Source organism: Globicephala melas, chromosome 8 (genome assembly GCF_963455315.2).
Source record: "Globicephala melas chromosome 8, mGloMel1.2, whole genome shotgun sequence".
Taxonomy (NCBI): domain Eukaryota; kingdom Metazoa; phylum Chordata; class Mammalia; order Artiodactyla; family Delphinidae; genus Globicephala; species Globicephala melas.
Window position 1 is genome coordinate 99804119 of NC_083321.1, and position 14916 is coordinate 99819034.

A 14916-nucleotide genomic window follows, 5' to 3' on the forward strand; every position below is an offset into this window, starting at 1 on the left:
GAACAAATAGCGTATATTAACGCATATATGTGGAACCTAAAAAATGGTACAGATGAACCAGTTTGCAGGGCAGAAATTGAGACACAGATGTAGAGAACAAACATGGACACCAAAGGGGGAAAGAGGCAGGGTGGTGGTGGTGTGATGAATTGGAGATTGGGATTGACCTATATACACTGATGTGTATAAAATGGATGACTAATAAGAACCTGCTGTATAAAAAAATAAATAAAATAAAATTCAAAAAAAAAAAAGGAAAAATAAAGAAATAAAATGGATCTACTTTATTGTGTGGAGCAGAAGGAAGCTCAGAGTGACCCTGCCCCTGGTTGATGGGAAAAGACTCTGTCTGGAGTCTATATTCTTTAATCATGTGGAATTTATTGAAAAAGAAAGGAATGTTGAGAGATGGGGTAAGGGGATAGGGAAGTTGGAGGCCAGAGAAGAATGTGTAACCAGGCATGGATAGGAGAGGAAAGATATTTGAACTTCCTGTCTGATAGTCAGGCAGAGGAAGATGTGGTTAGTTTTTGACTGGGGAAGAAACTAAATATAAATTGAGTCCAGTAGGGTGATGGAGGACTTTTGCTGCCTGACTCAGAGCAGGAAGCAAGGGCACAGGCTTCTAGACCTTGTTGCAGAAAGATTGATTCCGACAGCATATAACTTGCATCCTGGTTCCACGGGATAATTGGTTCATGGATGGGCACATGCTTTCACAGCCCTGGACAATAAATTGAAGTTTTCCACCTGAAAGAAGCAGAGGCAGACTGTAATGAGCAGAAAGCTTCCTCCTCCAATCTTAGCTTTCATCCATGGTTCCCAGTGTCCCTATGTAGGCATGACCAGGTCCTCCAACTTGTATATTCTTTCCTTCCTCCCTTCCATCTGCTTCTTCTGGGCCCTTCCCCTGATCAGTTGCCCACTCTTTCTAGTGAGGGACCAGACAAACCACAAGGGAAGTTCATGGGATGGAAGTAACCAAGATCCCTTATTTTGAGGATGAGGACTGAGTGTAAGGGTAGAGAGGTGTAGGAAGACACATATACAGGTCTGCCAACCTGTGAACACAGACTGGTGGACAACTGTTTATTACTTAACTCATGTATTCAATATTTACTAAATGCCTACCATGGGCTGGACATTGTGCTAAGTGCTAGGAATATATAGCCATGAACAAGATAGACACATTCCTGAGCTTACTGTCAATGTCTCAAGGGGCAACCCACACATTTCTTTAATAGGAAGAGACAGCCAATCTCCCTGCCTCTTTTTAAGACATCGTAAGCCTGCTGGGAAGGGCCTCTCCCTCAATAGCTGGAATTCTGCTCTTGATTCTTGAAAGGATAAGGTTCTCCTGGATCTCCAAGTTTCTGGGGAATCACAGCTTGTTCCCTCCTCGGCCCCTGCCACCCTATCTCCTCCCCATCAGTGCTCAAGCTGGTTGATGTGTTCTCTGGCAAAGACTGGCTCATGAAGTCCCCACATACCTTCAAAGATCTTCTTTAACATGCACTGCTGGGAATTCTGAGTGGAACAGACTCCCTCTCCTTGAAGACATATTCCTTGGTCATTCATATAAGAGCATGTGTGGCAATTTAATACTGGGCCTGAAAATTTAAGATCAGCCTGATGAAATAACCTTAGGATCCAGGTTGTATAGCCTTGAGTCACTCATCTGGGGAGGGATGATGGGCAACAAGTAGGTGGATACAACACATTTCATTTCCTGGTTCTTGTTAGGGATGTGAGGGCTCTGTGTCTGAAAGAGCATATTTTCTCTTCTGTGCCAAAGGAAATGCCTTCATTCTTATTGCTTCATTTATGATTTTCATTAGTGATGAATCCCACATTTATCTCTCTAGTACTGACTTTTATTCTAATTCATCACCCAGTGGCTTCCCGGACATTTATCATTAGATGCCCTTCTGCCGTGTCTAACTCAATAGGAGCAATAGAACTCCTCATGTGACTGGCTCCCTTTCCTACTCCCCATCATACTCTCACTTATCACAAGGCACAAACACTTGCAGTGAAATCTGACTGATTAATAAGCTGTGTTAGAATGCTGTAATGTTGCAAACATTACATCAATTCTCTATTCTCAAAGTGACCTTCAGTCAGGTCAGTTTGTCACAAAGCACAGTCTCTTTGAAGCGATTCCATATTGCCTCTCTACCTCCACTGCCAATTCCCTAATTAAGGAAGCATAAAGTGGAAAAAATATGGGCTTTGGAGTCAGACTTAAGTTTGAATCCAAGGTTTGCTACTTTCTAGCCAGATGATGTAACTTCTCTCGTCTGAAAATTTGGAATACTGCTACTTATGTAATGGGGTGAAATATAAAGTGTCTATGTCTGGTAATAACTTGAGACATTAAAACTTGGATCTTGCTTTCCTTCCTTGAAGAACCCCTTTTGAGTAAGAGCCAAAGAATTGCAGTTGTCCTGGGAACTTATTTCCGGATCTAACAGACAAAAGTGTCAGCATGCTTTACTTTCCATTGATGAAAGAAATGTTCACATATTGAATGAGGTATGGAGAAGTTATTCTGGCTTATACATTAGTTAACTTGAATTTTATGCTAACTAAAACAGCCTCTTTGTGGCCTATTGAACAACTGCTTTAATTATTAGAGAAAAGGTCACATTAACCAGAAGTAAAAAATGTCCATGTTAAAAATAAAGATTAAATACCCCTCTTCATGGGATGCCAGTTCCAGTACTCCATTGATGATAAAACTCCCTTCCCAGGTGCCAAGGCCATACTGTACATGTATGTGCTGGTCTGTTTGTTTGTTTGTTTGTTTTTAACCTTGAAGAAATGTATCCCTGACTTGTTTAATGTTCTTTGTTCTGACAAGATATAGAACTGTGCTGAAAACTCTGCTCCTCCAGAGCAGTTTCTCAGAGTAATCTGGGAAGCTGGCTTCTGGGCTGTAGTCCTCACTTTGGCTCAAATAAAACTCTTTTCTATTATTATTATTGATTGTTTATTATTTCCATTGACACTGCGTTCAAACATGAAAACCAAGATCTACCAGCTCCACTGCTGGACATCTCTTTAGAGGGTTTGCAAAGCATTTTGACATAGTTTGTTAAGAGGCAGATTTAGCATGAAGCTCACCAAAGTTTTCTTCCATGAGCCCCTTCCAGGGGAGCTGTGGGCATCTGTATTCACAATTTCTTACATAGAGTGAAGTTGGAGAGACTGCTGGTACTTTTATATTTGTTTAGTTTTTCTTAAAGAGGGCCCTCTGAACAGTTTAACCTCCAAAGGGCCCCATAAAACCTGGATCTTGCCACCTGGGATTATTGTAAAGAAATGTAAAGAGATGTAAAATGTAAACAGCTCTCTTTGGGAGAGCTGTTTGTGAAGTGTAGGAACTATTCTTTCTTCTAAACTCCTTAAAATTGGTTTTCTGTATGTGTTACCTACTTCCCACCTGAAGTCAAGGATGGGCACCCATCCAAATGTGGCTCACCTGAAATTGTGCTTGAAGGCGGGATGCCTGAAGGCTGTTCACCTGCAGGCCGTTCACCAGAAGTCTTTTCACCCGAAGGCTGTTCACCAGAAGGTTGTTCACTGGAAGCGTGTTCACCTGCAGCATGCCCACCTGCAGCATGCTCACTTGAAGCGTGTTCAACCGCAGTGTGCTCACTTGAACCATGCTCACTCAAAGTGTTCTCGCCTGAAGAAGTCTCATATAAAGCCTCACCATCTGAAGGGTTTTCAAGTGAAAAGTAGTCACCTGAAGGTTGCTGAACTGAAGCTTGATGGTCCAGAGAGCCAGGAAGCTCATCAGATTGACCTGATGCTCCTGGGATGGAGAAATAACAGAAGAGAGATGGTAAAGGTGAGAGAGGACGTCTGGATAAAGAGTTCTTTCCTATGGAGCAAGGCTAATGTTGTGGGGTTCCTAGGTTTCTGGGGGCCTAGGTCAAGCTCTGAAGATACTGCAGATGTTGGATGCAGTCAACCAATTACCTGGGAGACCATGAAGGACAGGGGTGTTAAGGAAACACAGAGACCACCTCTGTGATTGAAGGGAAGAATTTTAAGATCCACAACATTTGTGTGGATCTGTGTACCCTGAGTGGGCACATGGGGGCCTCCTCACCCAGCACCAAAAGCACTGTGCCCTCTGACAGAGCCAACATCAGGAAATCAATGTCCCATCATTCATGTAATCAGAAGTCCACCACTAGCCTCCCTCCAGTTCCTCTGTGGGTGAAAGGTAAGCATGGAGATACAAGGGGGAGAGAAAGCAAATTGTTTCAGTAGCTGAGTAATTCTAGCTGAAACTGAGGGTGGAAGATTTTAAACTTTGGACAAGATAAATTTTAAGCTAGAGATGACAAATATCTAATGAACCCACAAAAATTACCAGAAGGCACTAAGACACCTTTACTTGGCAAGTTCATGTTCTTTCACACACTCAACCCCAATCCATGTGAGTTGGGGACACAAAGCCAAGTTGCTGTTAATTATTAAGATAAAAACAATCTTTGCTTCTATATCCCTGAATTGAGATTCCTTGTGACATATCATTTACACCTACTTTACGGAGTTGTCATGAGTATTCAATAAGAGAAACTGTGAAGTGCCTAGTCCGTTGCTCAAGTGCTCAGCTAATTTTAGTTTTCCCTCCTCCTGACCTTGCATTTGGAATTACAAAACTCTTAGCTGGTCGTTCTGTTCTGACCACTCTCTTCTACATTTAATCCAGCTTATTAGTGGCTGTCAGACAAATATCCTTAAGTACAACTTTCATTTTATTAAGTGTAGCACCAAGCAGACAATTTGATTATTACTTTTTTTAAAAATTATTACTCTTTGACTGAGTAACTGATTTAGACTGAGTAACCTAGAGAAGGGCGGTGAGTAGACTATAATGACTAAATTATTAATCCTAGCCAAAAGCTGAATTACAGGATCTTTGAGGCCTAAGTCCCCAAAATACTCTAGCTCTGTAAGAATCCTGCAAATATATATATTTGTGTGTGTGTGTGTGTGTGTGTGTATGTATGTATGTATTCTGAGTGATTTGAAGACCTTACAATCAATAACTTTCAAAAGGCTAGCATTAGAATACGTTGATAAAGAAAAGGTAAGATTTACTAAGGCTTTAAGGAATTTTTAATTTTAAAAAGTTGTTATAGAAATATCATCTTCTTGACTGATCCTTCAAAAGTTAACAGAAGTTTTAATAAAGAAATTTCTGATACGGAAGGGAGGCTTGAAAAACACACTAATTTCTTTGTCATGCTTATAGTTTATGACTCACTGCCTCACAAAGTGGCTAGGACATACTACCATCTGGTAGCTATGTAGCTACGTTTCTCAGTCAACTTTTGAAAGGCTAAGAAAGCAAAAGACAAAATCTCTGAGAACTGACATTACAGAAAACACTTTGTCATTTAATAGACAGCTCAGAGCTCATGGCCTCTCACTTCTCCTGTAGGAGGAAGGAGGGAACAGAGCCCACCCTGAATGGGGGTCCTGAAAGAGGAAATACCACTGGATGGATAGACCAATGAAAGAGTGGCTTGTAAGGTCTCTGGCCCAGAGCCATGCTGTGTTCTCGGATGACTTTCCAGGCATACCACACTCCCATCCCCTCATGTCTCTCCTCCTACATTAACTACACAAGGATCCCCTACACTCAGTTCACGGGGGCAAACCTTCATTGGACCTCTGCAGAACCCCTAGACCAATCTTCTCATTTCACAGAGCATCAGATACAATGTCAAGTGGCTGAAAGTATTAGGAACGAGACTGTGCTAAGCCAGTCTCTGATGGTGAAGCCATAACTAGGAGGAACCCACCACCGGTTCAGTAGCTCTCAGAGTTGAACTTGTTCAGCTACTCCTAATTCTGAGTTAGATTAGTTTGGGTAACTAAGATACTGGCCTTCCTTCTTCAAGGGCTGAAATGCCTTAAAGGTGCCTCTTACATGTCCACCCAGAACCAAGACAAGAGGACTTACCTCTGGCAGATCCAAGCAGATACAGACTCACTAGTAGAAGACATTTCTTCATCTGGATTTTGGGAGAGAGGGCACCCTGGTGCGGGGCACCCGAGAGCCGTGAAAAAGACTGTGAGCAGAAGCTCCCAGTGCTGAGCCACAGAGTCTGGGATTCTAGAACCTCAGAAACAATCCATGATTCATCACAATGTGTTGTGCTCTGAGGTTCTCATGTCTCCCGATCAGGCAGGTTGGACCTCTGGCAACCCATGGCAAATTGTAGTGTGAAGGCTCATGCACCATGGTATATTGGGGCTCTCTGCCCTACCTTAAAAACTCATATTACCAAAATAACATATACTCTATGTAATAAATTTTAAAATCTATCTATTCTCTTTTTAAAGTGTTCTTGACAGTGAGGTGTGATTAGCTGGTTATTTTTTGTTTGACTCTCTAAATCAGCCTTTTTTCCTTTTGGTCCTGGACCCCAGAAGGATGATCTCTCTTGAGTTGATCACCTGAGTGCTGGTTGGGGTTGGCTTTAGATTGTGTTTAGCCAATGGAAGATTGGAGAAGAGAACACACACACACACACACACACATACATACGGATTGAGATGGAAGTATTTATCCCTCCTATTACCTTCCTGCCACAGTTCTTGATGTGTCTTGATGTGACAGTTTTTGAAGGGTGTCCTCTCTTCCATGGCTTCAGCTCTCCACCAGGCTATGGTTACACGTTTTCCTTCCCCTGCTCCCTCAGGCCTAGGAATGATGATGATTTCTTGCAGTTGCTAAATCTGGATGCCCCAACTTTATTATATTTTTTCCTTAACCCTGCTCACTTCTGCTAATAGTATTTTCATAATGACCTATATCAATCATGGTTTGGGCAGGAAACAGATGGCAAACTCAAATGGGTAACAGGAGAATTTACGTGATATGGACATTGAAAAGGGATCTACAAGACATATTTGAAAGCTGTGCCTTGAGCTGTAAGTGCTGAGAAGATGGATGCAGTGAAGCATCCACCTGGTATTAAGCTAGAACTTTTGGGGGATTGGGTGGCAGAGCTACCATAGCCCCCATCTCCTCCCTCTTCCCTGCCCACCTCTCTTGGACCACTTTGTTACATGTACCACTGAATGCTGGATCTAGAATAGATGTATTTGTCACTCTTATAATTATTTAATGCTTGTCTCCCCCATTAGACTTTTTTTTAATACACATAGCAGGCAAGTGTGATGACTTTCTTTTTTAAAATATTTATTTATTTTATGTATTTATTTTCCTTATTTATTTTTTTTTTTTTGGCTGCATCAGGTCTTAGTTGCAGCACACAGGATCTTTGTTGAGGCATGCGGGATCTTTTCGTTACAGCCCACCGTCTGCTTGGGTTTCTCTCTAGTTGCGGTGTGCAGGCTTCTCTCAGTAATTGTGGTGCGTGGGCTTAGTTGCCCCACAGCATGTGGGATCTTAGTTCCCCAACCAGGGATCGAACCCGTGTTCCCTGCATTGGAAGGTGGATTCTTTACCACTGGACCACCAGGGAAGTCCCTTCCCCATTAGACTTTAAGCTCCTTGAAAATGGTGTTCCAGTCTGTCTTGATCACTGTTGTATCCTCACTACCTAACAGCATGCTTGACACATAACAGGTGCATTTTTCCTGCATGAAGGAATAAATGAATTATCTTTTCTGGACCTCATTCAACTTCATGGAGAAAGATGTATAGACAGCCCCTAGAGTGGGCTGGCTGAAGATTCTGGGTCAATGGGAGAAAGCAGGACCTCAGGGATCAGAAGTTGCAGAGGCCGACCCTACTTGGCTTGAGTGGGAGGACAAAACTAGGATTTCCAGGTCTGCGGCTCAACTCCTCTGGAAGAGAGAAAGGCATGACACAGAATGCCATCAATAGTTCCTTTTTTTGATGTGGAGTGAGTTAGGAGCTGAGATCACATTCAGTCAGACTTCTGTTGATAGAAGCAGTGGAAATTAGTGGAAAGGAAGAGGTGCTATCTATACCACCTACCAGTTTAGAGTATGCCAGCAGTTCTCTTTGTAATTATCAGAACTTTCTGGGACATCCCTGCCTCACGCCTCCCCAGGAGTGACAATATTAACAGATAAGACCTTAAAGCCTGAATGTTCTCTCCTTAAACCTCATCCTCCAACTTCTTCCTCCCTCTTCTTAAGGTTGTCTTTACAGAACTATACCCCAACCCCACCCAGTGACTTTCACTGGGCTCCACTTTGGGAATCTTCTCCCTGTGTCCAGTAGTCTGGCACTTTAAAGTCCAACCTGTGAGTATCTGAGCTCATCATAGAGCTCCATCACCCATGTGGTGATGGAGAATTCACTATGGAACTTGAACAGTTCTGGAGCTAAGACATCCAGAGGTATTCCGGGTCCTGCCCAGATGAGTTAATGCTCCAACTTCTAATGCCCCAAATGAACCAAAGAACTAGCCAACTCAGCCCCTGTAATGTTTGTGACCTGGTTAAAAAAGATGAACTGAGTCAGAGTCTTCTCCTAGAAATATGCAGTTGAAACACAGAGAGACAGAGAAAATTAGCTATGGGGAGCTGAGTTGAAAGGTCATTTAGACTCATGTGCTGAGACCACTATTTGGGGCCAAACGGGGGATAAGTAAGCTGAGAAGTCCGGGAGAAAGTAACAGAGAGAAAAGAGTACAGAGGAGATGAGAGATACCAGGCCTCATTCGGTTTACCTTAACCTTAACCTTAAACGATGGGGAATTAGACATATACATGTCAGAATACACACCACTCAGACTGGGCCTCATGGAGACCTGAACACAGTCTGTGACCTGAAACATTTCTGGATACACAGCAGTTCTAGTAATAGCTATCTGGTAGACCTTTTTTTCTTCTAGTCTTCCTGCCTACGTTCTTACTGCTCTTGTTCTAAACTGACTTTCCTCTACTCTCTATGCTGTGACTTTCACTTACTTATAACTCCTACTGATTCATAACATTTTTCTTTTTTGAAGTATAGTTGATTTACAATGTTGTGTTAATTTGTGGTATACAGCAAAGTGATTCAGTTATATACATGCATACACATATACATTCTTTTTCATATTCTTTTCCATTAGGTTTATTACAAGATATTGAATATAGTTCCCTGTGCTATACAGTAGGACCTTGTTCTTTATTTTATATATAGTAGTTTGTACCTGTTAATCCAAAACTCCTAATTTATCCCTCCATCTCCCCACCCCATTTCCCCTTCGGTAACCATTAAGTTTGTTTTCTATGTCTATGAGTCTTTTTCTGTTTTGTAAATAAGTTCATTTGTATCATATTTTAGATTCCACATATAAGGGATATCATGTAATATTTGTCTTTCTCTGTCTGACATTTCATTTAGTATGATATTCTCTAGGTCCATCCATGTTGCTGCAAATTGAAATATTTCATTATTTTTCTGACTGAGTAGCATTCCATTTATATATATATATATATATATATATATATATATATATATATATATATATATATGTAAAACATCTTTATTTGTTTATCTGTCAATGGACACTTAGGTTGTTTCCATGTCTTGGCTATTGTGAATACTGCTGCTATGAGCATTGGGGTGCATGTGTCTTTTTGGATTAGAGTTTTCTCTGGATATAAGCCCAGGAGTGGGATTGCTGGATCATATGGTAACTCTATTTTTAGTTTTTTAAGGAACCTCCATACTGTTCTCCATAGTGGCTGCACCAACTTACATTCCCACCAACAGCGTAGGAGGGTTCCCTTTTCTCCACACTCTCTCCATTTATTAATTTTAGACTTTTTAATGATGGCCATTCTGACCAGTGTGAGGTGATACCTCATTGTCGTTTTGATTTGCATTTCTCTAATAATTAGCGATGTTGAGCATCTTTTCATGTGTCTATTGGCCATCTGTATGATTCATAACTTTTGCTCACTCAGAGTTTCTGAATGTTCATTACTTCTGCTTACTCATGACTTCTGCTTATTCATGGCTTATGCTGACCCCTGACTTCCCTGACATGTGCCTTTGTCTATTCTTTGGTCCTAATAGGCATTCTTGACTCTGACATTCAGTTTTCAAGAGAGAAAATCTCAATGGCTTAACCTCTCATTCTCATCCCTTTTGCACAAAATTCTAATGCCAGGCTACCACACAGGTCTTTCATGCAATTCACAGTGGCCAGGATGGAGGTCTATGTGATACCTAGCATAGTGATCTATGTTAAGAAACCTAGAAAGGAGTCAGAGCTGTGGTAACCATTCTGAAGTTTCCTGAAAGTCAGAGGGGGCACAGTAAAATGGAAGGCATGTTTCTTCACCTGTGCACTGCTACTGCCAGGGGAAGGCATCAAGACCTTGCACAATCTGTCCCCACATGTACTTTCTCTGTCTTGTGTTTCCGCTCCTCCCCTTCCCTTTCTCTACCTTCATCCCAAGCTCCATCACAGGCCACATCCATACACAACTTCTAATTATTCTCTGAATATGCAATGCCCTCTGCATTTTCATGGTTCTCCTCCCCCCCTTCCTGAAACTGTACTTCTCCATCTAGTCTTCCTGATAAGAATTCATTCTTAACTCTTCACACACTCCCTGGGAAGTCTTAATCCATGTCAATCACCACCTACCAATTGAAGACTCCCCAAATCCACCAATCTGGCCCATAGACTCCTCTCTTTCCAGTTCAGACCCATATATCCAACTACCAGCTGGACATTTCTATCTGGATATCCCAGAACATTTGAAACTCAACATTTGTTATACTGAATTCATCATTTGTACTCCAGCTCTGTTCCTGGGACTTTTAGCTTGGTACGGGCATACCTTGTTTTACTGTGCTTTACTTTATTGTGTTTCTCAGATACTGCCTTTTATATAAATTGAAGGTTTGTGGCAACCCTGCATCAAGCAAGTCTATTGGTGCCATTTTTCCAACCACGTCTGCTCACTTCATGCCTCTATGTCACATTTCGGCAATTCTTGTCTTATTTCAAACTTTTGCATTATTATTAACTTTGTTATGGTAACCTGTGATCAGCGATTTTTGTTACTCTTGCAAAAAATTACGACTCACTGAAGGCTCAGATGATGGTTAGCACTTTTTAATCAAAGTATTTTTAAATTAAGAAATGTACATTATTTTTTAGACATTATGCTATTGCATGCCTGCTAGACTACAGTATAGCACAAACATAACGTTTTTATGCACAGGGAAACCAAAAAAATGCATGTGACTCACTTTATTGCAATGTTTGCTTTGTTGTGGTAATCCAGAACCCAACCTCCAAGGTATACCTGGGCAAGTCACATGATGAAAGTTATGTTTATACAGCAGAAACTAACACAACCTTGTAAATCAGCTATACTCCAATAAAAATTAATTTAAAAAAGATCTTTCTCAATTAAAAAGAAATTATGTTTATACTATACTGTAGTCTATTAAGCATGCAATAGCATTATGTCTAAAAAATGTATATACCTTTATTTAAAAATACTTTATTGACAAAAAATGCCAACCGTCATCTGAGCCTTCAGTGAGTCATAATCTTTTTGCTGGTGGAGGCTTTGAAATACTGTGAGAATTAGCAAAATGTGACCAAAAATATGAAGTGAGAAAATGCTGTTGGAAAAAGTGGCACTGATAGACTTGCTCAATGCAGGGTTGCTGCCAACCTTCAATTTGTAAAAAGCAAAGTATCTGCGAAGCGCAATAAAGGGTGAGAGTGTGGCACAATAAAACGAGGTGTGCCTGTAACTGACTTCCCCCTTGCCCTCACCTCCATATTATGTCAGTTTCACCTCAAACTAGTTTATCAGCTCCTCTTTATTCCCACCAGCATAACCCAAGTTCAGGCTCTCATCTCCTTTTCCCTGGACCACTGAAACAGCTTCCTCTCGGCCTCTGTTGTCCTCATCAGAACTTTCTTTTTTTCTGTTGCCAAAACTGACTTCTAAAACTAAAATCCTGAGTAATAAAGTTCTGCAGAAACTCCAAATAAGGGTCTCTCAGATCAGAGCTTCTCTAGCTTCAGCTGCCATAGCCTTACATCCCCACAGGAGCTCAGCCTGCAAACAGATGGTTAGACACTTCTGCACCATCCTTTCAAGACAACACCTTCTCCATCGTCAGGTTGCATGAACCCAAAAGCAGCAGCCTGTTCAAAAGGGGGGAAATCTTCTGTTTGGCTGGCCATATAATATTTGTCCCTTCTGTAACAAATCAAGTCAGGGATGGGAGGAAGGATATTATCACTGGGAATTGTGTGAGTAAAAGGATACAGCAATTTCTACCTTTCCCTTCACTGGCTTTTCATAATTGTGACTCAACCAGTGGTGTGCTGAGAGCTGGCTTCAACTGGCTTATGAGAGCTGATTGTTAGAGTTTCAGGAATTTTACAAATTGGTGGTTGAACACAGGTATTAATAAAAATTAACATATAAACTGACAAACTATATTAGAAACAAAGATAAATACTCAAAACCTCATCACTCCTTATTTATTTTACTACATTTTACTATTAATCTGCACTGTTAAGGTTATTTAATTCTGTTGTATCTCTGTGTTAGAAATACTGTAAAATGATGTGCACATCTCTTAACTTAATTCAGTGACGTCAGGATGGTAGCTTGAAATTGCCATTGACACCATGTAAATCTACAAATTCTACAAATCAGGACTCTCCCCACCTCCTTCACCCCACAAGCCAGTTGTTAAACATTTACCAGCACACCAGTGGACTAAATCCACGTACTTATAACCTAGGAAAGTTGATGATCGACTTCTCTTCAGAACACAGAAATCTTGCAAACTTATTTAGCATAGGAACTCATCTATGACAGGGCAACTGCTAAAAGCTTTTAAAACTAACAGACTGGAATTCTGCTGTGACTGAAGCCAGAAGGGGAACGATAATTGAAACTAATGGTGGAGACCAACGTCTACAGTCTTTTGTGTTTCTTTTGTAAGAAACAGAGAAGTGTTTCTTAATCTTAAAAAAAAAAATGCATACCATTTTGTGTAAACATATAAAATCTTACTCTACCCTAAGGAGGCCCCCTTTAAACCTCCTTGATGGTGGCTGAGAAAGGGGTTGACTGCTTTCTGATACCTCTATGGGCTAAGATGATTTTGTCAAGCTTTGTACAGTGTACACTAAGAAAGCAATTAGGTTTTACTTTCTTTTATAGAGTGTATTATATTAACTGTATTCATATATTTATTAAATGACACGTCCTCCCACCCTAAGGTTCAGACATTGTCTGTCCCCACCCCTAACTCATGCACCATACATAATGTGGGGTCCCTCAGCACTCCTCAGGCTAAAATGGGTCTTCTCTATCTTTTCCACAGCAGGAAGGACTGTGAACAGAAGCTGGGGTAGTCCCTGGCCTCGGTGAGGGGCTGGGACAGCTGGACTCTCTGGGAGGAGAGTCAGGGAGAAGCTTCAGGGAGTGGAGAGAAGAGAATCCCTGGGGACTGGGCTAGGCATCGGGGCCCACCCTCCTCCCCTTAGAATCCCAGAGCATTCTAGGACTAGGGCTAACTGGGAGTCCCAGAAAAAAACCCACTAACTAAAAACCTTATTCTTAGCAGATTATAAAAAATTATTTCTGAGGAAACACATCCATTCTTGTTCATGATGTGGCGCTGGTGCTAGGGACCTTCCGAGTCTAAAGGAGCCGTGTCTGGCGGCAGGAATACAGTCCTCAGACACTAATTTGGTGGCTCTTGGGACCGAGAAGACTTGCCAGGTTTCCCTGGCAAAGTCACAGGGTCAATGGAGTCTGCAGATCCGGGTTTGAATCTGCCAGTTATCCTCTTTGTCACCTGGGACTAACTGCTTCCTTTTAGTTTTCTCATCGATAAAATGGAGATAGGCTGTTGTGTGAGAATCAAATCGAATAACATTTTTCAAATATTTAGCACTGTGTCTGGTACATAGCAAGTTCTGTCAGTCATGCTCTTTTGGGCTGAAGCAGGTGACACAACCTCCTCAGACTTCAGAGCTGGGCTGGGGAATAATTATACCCCTATGGAATAAGCCCTCCGTTTTAGTGGGTTTCCTGTTCTTAAGCTGGGATTGAAGGTTAAAGCCAAGGGGCGGGGGTATATGTTCATTCTTGAAGTCTGATGTTTGGGTAAGGGGAGACCCAGGATCTGGGGTGGGCCTAGGGCTGCAAGGGAGCCTGAAGCCAAAGGTACAAAACTTTTCCCTCCAGATCAGTGTTTTTAAATTACATTCGTCAAGCAGTGTAAACAAAAATCTCTAGTCTGTAGTGCAGCCTGCCTGAAAGATAAACCCAAACCTGCTACTTTGTGTTTAGTGCTTTACTGAGCAACAGTCTAGGCAAGTATCCACTTCTTCTAATTTTTATTTTTGTCATTTTATTTCATTTTTTGGCCGTGCTGCGCGTCATGCAGCATCTTAGTTCCCCGACCAGGGATCAAACCCGTGCCCGCTGCAGTGGAAGCGCGGACCGCCAGGGAAGTCCCCTAATTTCTCTGAAATCAAAAGATTTCAGTATCTCGTCTTAAACCTTATTCAAGGAAATAGTCTCCGAAGTACGGAAGATCACGGTGTGTGCCCCACCCCTCCAGGGTTATTAGCTCACCTGGATCTCATAAATCCTTTGGCCGAGTAAGGCAGACATGATTCTCCCATTTAAAAGCTAGTTAAAATGGGAGCAAAAGAAGCCTTGAAAGAACGTGGCTCCCTCAGCAGGACAGGTGGAGGTGAGCAGAGCCTGTGTACCAGGAGCGCGGAGCTCCCATCGGGCCCTTGGCTCACTCTGCATCCTGGGGAAGCCCAGCCCTTCGCCTCGGCTCCCATTGGCTGCCGTGCCTGCCGGGGTAATAAAGCCAGATCCTCAGGGTCCGGGCGCCTGCAGCTGCCCTACCTCCTGCTACTGCCTTGTCTTCGATCGGAG

General features: G+C 41.9%; 1 protein-coding gene across 1 annotated transcript; it reads right to left on the reverse strand.

Moving 5' to 3' along the window:
* Positions 1-483: 483 nt before the first annotated feature.
* On the reverse strand, positions 484-6041 carry ACRV1 (acrosomal vesicle protein 1). The gene is made up of 4 exons (XM_030835434.2): positions 5990-6041; positions 3485-3820; positions 1491-1610; positions 484-750 (listed from the first exon to the last, which is right to left on the reverse strand). The coding sequence occupies exons 1-4, from the start codon at positions 6039-6041 to the stop codon at positions 626-628; spliced, it is 633 nt and encodes a 210-aa protein (XP_030691294.1). The 3' UTR covers positions 484-625.
* Positions 6042-14916: the final 8875 nt, after the last annotated feature.